A 6726-nucleotide genomic window follows, 5' to 3' on the forward strand; every position below is an offset into this window, starting at 1 on the left:
CACGAGGTGGCACAAAGATTAGACTACGCAGAATGTGCTCTCCTCACTTAGAAAGTGAGTTTTCTAGACTTCTTATACCTCCCCTGACCCAGCAAAATTCTAAATTAGAGGGAAAAAATCACCATAAAGCTTCTGGGGCTGATTTTATTTTTCTGTCTCTCATTCTTTTGTTTTTTTAATATAATATGTAGGATATAAGTTAATCACTTTGGTCATTCTGTAAGTCTCATCTAAATTGACCCAGATTGTGACTTTGACAAATTGAATGGTATTCCAAATGGAAGCTGAAAGAAATGAGCAGTATCCATATGCCCCTATACTTGATACCAGAGCAAGGAGGGTGAGACTTTGAGGAAGAGTCTTTTATTTTAGTTGTTTTCTTTAGGACTTTTCCTTCACCAAAAATTGGATTCAAGGGCCACGTTAATCGAATCACCTGGAAAATACATAGGTTCCCACAGATAGAGTCTCTATGCTTCCATGCAGGATTTTAAAGTGCATGTCTTCACAAAGGTCTACAAAAAGTAGCAGCAATGCCTTTAGTGAGTGAAGATAGGTGAGAAATTGGGATGATTATTATGTGCAAATATTTAAAAGTTTATTGTCTGTGGGGATGATTGCAAATGATGTGAAGAGTATATATGTAATGCATGTTTAGTTTCATAAAAACAAAGTACTGATGGGTGAACTTAGAGAATATGTGTGTTTTGAAATTTGTGGGAAAGAGACGCACATGTGTCGACAACATACATGAGCTATGATAAAAAAGATCGTAAAGATGACCTCATCTCTGACATCTTGAACATTATAGTTAGGTATTTGCCAGATGTCTGTCATTTATAATTACAGTAGTTAATTATGCTAGCTTTGATCTTTGCTGTAACCTTAAAACCTATTTAAGAATAAGGCACATGGACAAAAGTATTTATCACATATTTCATTGAATAATAGAAAGCAAATGACCAATACCGAATCAATTCCATAAAGTAGTCATAGTACAACGCTTTTGCTATATTGCGGCTAGAAATAAGCTAGTTACTATCACAAATATATAGTCACTGTAAAAATATCTTTATATTATACATTATTGGTCAAAAATTTAAAAAGTATCCCCATAAAATTAGATAGAGCTGAAATACTGTTTAAATGAGTATTAAACAATTTATAATGATTACTTTTATAGTCTGAATTATATAAAAATATTATTTTTATTTTCCTACACGTGTAATTGATGAAAAAATTATGTTTACGTTGAATGATGAGTTGTCATGTAACATAGTGCTTCTTAAGTTATGTGATGGTAAAGTTCCAATTGAAAAGGAATCTCGACCTATCACAAACCATTTTGTACATTTTGTAAATGTTGTATAAATTATAATTAAATATGAATTGTTATAAAATAATAAAATTGCACCCAAAAAACAGGGCCAGAAATTTTATTATTAAAGTAAAGAAATGGAACTATTATATCAAGCTCATATAAAATGTTCTAAATGGTTGTTTTCAATTTCTGCTCTCATCTCCATGTAGAAAAAAAAAGAAAAACAGATCAAAACATGCTATGAACAACTGATATAACAAGGTCTGACTGGTCTAACATCATTTTTGACCAAGGTAGAAAGGAATTCATAGAATAATGTAGTAGTACTAGTACAGTATATGCTGCTAATCTACATAATTTTATTGAAGATTTCAATTAAAATGATTTATTTTGAATTTTAAAATATTTTATCAATTTCATCACTTAGATTAATTAATGTTCAAGATTTTTTTACTTTCGATTAGCTAACACATTTGGAGAATTTGTTCAATAGAAAAGGTATTATTTTCTAGTTTGGGGTCAGAAGTATATTAATAAACAGAATTTAACCTTATACAGACAGTCAGGATCAGTTTAAAAGAAATGTTTTCATGAGGTTAGTAATGATTTATCCTGGCATATGTACACTCACAGTCTGAAAACTATGTCAAATTTTAACATCTGTTTCTGGGATGATGTAAAGTTTCTATATGCTTATTTTCAATTTCTGTACACATCTCAACCAGAAAACATAGCATATTAAAATGTGCCCATGAACTACATTTTGAGTAGGACTGTCTAATATTGACCAAAGCAGTAAGAAATACCCTGGTCATGATGTACTACTGTAATTACAATAACAGGTATGAATTGGATGAATTTCTAAAAGAATTTTATTGAAAGCACATTATTTATTCTAGATTTTTTATTCTAAAATATCTTTATATCAATTAAATGACTTAGGTAAATTAAATATCAGAACTGTTTTTTTCATATTTGTCATTCAATAAGCTATAATGTCTAGGGAATCTGATCTAGAAAGAAGGTCTTGTCTTCTAGTCTGAAAGGATCAGGTGTTATACGTTCGGTAAGAACATTCAATATCATTTCAGACACATAACACAAGCAGATTAAAAGAAGAGATATGATGAGTAGTCAATTAAATGTTCAATTCAAATTTTATCATCTGTGTCTGAGAAAATGCATTTCATTCTAGGAAAGGTATGCAGCCCTGGAGTCATGCTCCCTGTCAATAGCACCACCTCCTTCTCCTCCACCTTCCTGGTGACTGGCATTCCTGGGCTGGAGGCTGTGCACATCTGGATCTCCATACCCTTCTGTGCCATCTTCCTCATTACCTTGGTGGGTAACGTGACCATCATGACAGTTATCTGGAGGGAGCAGACCCTCCATGTGCCTATGTACCTCTTCCTGGCCATGCTAGCTGCCTCTGATCTGGGCCTGTCCCTCTTCACCTTCCCCACAATGCTGAAGATCTTCTGGCTGGATGCTCGAGAGGTGACCTTTCCTGCTTGCTTCACCCAAATGTTCTTTATTCACACCTTTCAGGATTTTGAGTCTGCTGTTATTCTGGCCATGGCCTTTGATCGCTATGTGGCCATTTCTCATCCACTACACTATTCTTCCATCCTCACCAATAGTGTGATCGCCAGGATAGGTTTCACCATTGTTTCACGAACCTTTGCTGTACAGGTGCCCCTCCCCATCCTTTTGAGGAGGCTGTGCTTCTGTCGCTCCAATGTACTTTCTCATTCCTACTGCCTGCATCCTGACATTTTAAGGCTCTCCTGCTCCAACACTAGGATCAATAGTATCTTTGGACTGTTTGTGGTGCTATCCACTATGGGACTTGATTTTCTCCTCATTATTCTTTCTTATGTGTTGATTTTGAAAACTGTATTAAGCATTGCTTCCCATGGTGGCCGGCTCAAGGCCCTCAACACTTGCATCTCCCACATCTCTGCTGTGGTTGTCTTCTTCACACCCATGATCTGCCTGTCTATGCTGCACCGCTTTGGCCCAAGACTTCCCTCACACGTCTATGTGACCTTGGCCAACATGCACTTCTTCATCCCTCCTGTGATGAACCCCATTGTATATGTGGTGAAAACCAGGCAGATCCAAGACAAAATTCTGAAGCTCTTCATCAAAAAAAGAGAAGAATCCCAAATAACATTTATAACATAAATATTGGAAAATGGATATTCCACTGAAAGGCCACTAATCCAACTCTTCTATCTAAAATGGTGTTTCATGTCTATTTCTATGTAAATCTGGAGACAAAGAAATAGGTCCTAGTATATTTTATTTTTGCAAATTGCACAGCCTATAGTTTTCTCTTTCAGCTATAACTGTTGTTTAAATTTATCAGGTAAATTTTCTTTTTACAATTGCTTTTCAGCTCAGGTGATATTTTTATCTTGGAACTTATTTTATAAAACATGAGCTGTGGTTCACTCTTCTGCTTTCTAAAGGACAAATCCTTAATTAGACTTTATACTGTGTTTATGCATCATTTAAATTCAATAACTGCTCATTCATTACATACTATTTAAATGAATTTTACATATACAAGACGATCTCTTCATTGTCTTTTCACAGTTCTTCAAACCAAATAAGTTGTGACTTCTTATAGAGCAAACATATATTGGGATAGTTATGGTGAGTAGGAGGTAAGGGCTTTCCTACTTCAGTTAGATAAAATAAAGTTGGTTTCATTAATTCTTGTAAGATTGCTTATAAAAAGCAAGTGGTAAAAAACTGTGAAGTTGTTGGACTGTGAGGATAAGAAATTAATTTCTAAACTGCTAAAAAATCAAAATAATTGTTTTCAAATTTTAGTCTTCTCTTATCCATGGATGGGAGTAATAGTGGCATCCTTGACCTGATCTTAGAGAGAGCCATAATTTTCCAATTATGGATGCAAAACTGTTTGGCACCCACATAATTCAATGAAGGTTATTGAATTATTTATATCAAAACTTATCTCTCTTATGAGTACAGCAAACATTATGCTTAGGGTAATTTTTATTCTCTTCAAGTTTAGATGACTCAAATGACACTGTATAAGGACAGGTATATTAGGCTAAATTAAGTACAATGATATGCTGCTGTATTTAAAATGTCTCTATTAATCACAAAGTTGTTAACACATTTCACCTTGAAATACGTCTATATTTACATATTGTTTTAAAATATTTGTACCTGTACCTTTCCATATTATGATTTTTTATGTGTCATAGCTAGTATCATTGTTCTCATTTTAATGTTATTTGTATTTTTATAACCATTCTGTTTCTATTTATCGGTGGACTCCTCTGCAATTATCTATTAGCCAGATTTTTCTTAGAGACATTCTTATTGAAAAATAAAACTACTCCCCTACCTTGCCTTGACACCATACGTTGTCCACATATTATATATACATATTTGAGAGTAAACAGTCAATGCTTTTTTTTTTTTTTTTTTTTTGAGACAGAGTCTCACTCTGTTGCCCTGGCTAGAGTGAGTGCCGTGGCATCATCCTAGCTCACAGCAACCTCAAACTCCTGGGCTCAAGCAATCCTTCTGCCTCAGCCTCCCAAGTAGCTGGGACTACAGGCATGCGCCACCATGCCCGGCTAATTTTTTCTATGTATTTTAAGTTGTCTGATTAATTTTTTTCTATTTTTAGTAGAGACGGGGTCTCGCTCTTGCTCAGGCTGGTTTCGAACTTCTGAGCTCAAACAATCCTCCCGCCTTGGCCTCCCAGAGTGCTAGGATTACAGGCATGAGCCACCGCGCCTGGCCCAGTCAATGCTTTTTTACTGTACTGAAAATAAAAAAGGTTTCTGGCTTACATTGAAATATAGATCACAGACCAAAGGAAGTGCCAGGTAAAACTCTTGGCATAGTTTTAATTTTCCCATTTATTTATTATCAACTTTACAATCTTTATGATTATAATCGTTATCACCATTTTGTTCTGTGTCACTATCATCACCATGACAACTCACAGTTTCTAATTTATCCCCAATAGCATCTTGAATTCAACAAAATTCTTTGTCTTAAATGTAGTTTGCTTTCTTGATGTTGTTGTTGAAGGGGGTCACAACAAAGAAACGGATAGACAAATGAATATCTAATATCTGGTATTGAAAAAAATTATAAAACAATGAAGTTTACAATGTCAACAATCACAACCTAAAGTCACTGTATCGACATCCCTATTAGTATCCAGAATCTGAAAGTCATCATTCATAAAAGGTATAATCTTCAAATTCAGTGTATCAATCTGTAGCACAAGGTTCTGTCTTTCAAACATGCTGACTCTTCAACTTCACAGCTCCTTGACTTTGGCCTTGAACCCTCTATTAATAGTTTCAGTACTTCAACCCCTCACATGCTATAAATCTATGACAATCGTCATTATTTTATTATCTTTCATATTCACTTTGGATCACACATATTCCATAAAAAACCCTCAATATTCACGCCTTCTTATTTTTTATACCTTTCAAGTCTAATCTTAACTTTGGAATCAATTTCAATATCTTTATATTTTTCTATTCTTATACTTTTGAGTCCTAATTAAGAATAACACTAAAATTTTCATACCGGAATGACTGCAAATTAATGATAGCTAACTTGCTTAGTACCTTAATGCTAGCTATGTATTATTGTAAGCATGTTGGCTCTATCAGTAATCCACAGCTGTAACATTTTGAACATTGGCAACTCTTTTTAAGTCACTTGTATTTCACACCTTACCCTCTCTTCAATTTCACATACATAAAGTTATTTATTTCTATTTCTATCATCAAATTATTCCTTCTGATCTCAAAGAAAAATTGTAATCTCCTTTATTCAAAGAAGAATAAACTATCTTTACCTTTCCATTAATGCCTCTTGATATATGTGATTCTTCAATCCTGCCTCTAATTCATTCTCTGTTTCTCTCTTATTTACATATTATCATTACTATTACTCCAAACACATAAAATATGCAGGAAATAATGAAACAAACATCATATACTTTTCCACTTGGTTTTGTTAAATTATAATGTTTTACCACACTGGAGTCAGAATGTTTTAAGTAAAAGAGGTTGCAGTAAAAGCAAATTATTTCTGTATATATCACTGAACCATAGACCTTAAACTAAATCCTTAAAGGTAACCAAACAAATTTGAGTTTATTGTTTATCTTTCCCTTCCTTGTTTCATTGCATTTAATGTATGTGTGTCTATGTGTATATAATAAGCATATTTTTTTGTCACCTGGGATCAAAATTATTCTTAGGCCACATTTGAATCTAGCCACGTTTCACACATGCTGAATTCTAACAGATTTCCAGTGGGGGCATGGTATACTTCTGAAAGTCACAGGAGATTCAAGTAAAAGATTAGTGCAGCAGTGCTTATCTTTG

At 34.0% G+C, this 6726-nt stretch overlaps 1 protein-coding gene across 1 annotated transcript; it reads left to right on the forward strand.

Annotated features, from left to right (window-relative positions):
• Positions 1-2539: 2539 nt before the first annotated feature.
• Positions 2540-3508, forward strand: LOC105811343 (olfactory receptor 51G2-like). Its single transcript, XM_012645523.1, has one exon. The coding sequence runs from the start codon at positions 2540-2542 to the stop codon at positions 3506-3508; it is 969 nt and encodes a 322-aa protein (XP_012500977.1).
• Positions 3509-6726: the final 3218 nt, after the last annotated feature.

Source organism: Propithecus coquereli, unplaced genomic scaffold (assembly GCF_000956105.1).
Source record: "Propithecus coquereli isolate 6110/MARCELLA unplaced genomic scaffold, Pcoq_1.0 Scaffold235, whole genome shotgun sequence".
Classification (NCBI taxonomy): domain Eukaryota; kingdom Metazoa; phylum Chordata; class Mammalia; order Primates; family Indriidae; genus Propithecus; species Propithecus coquereli.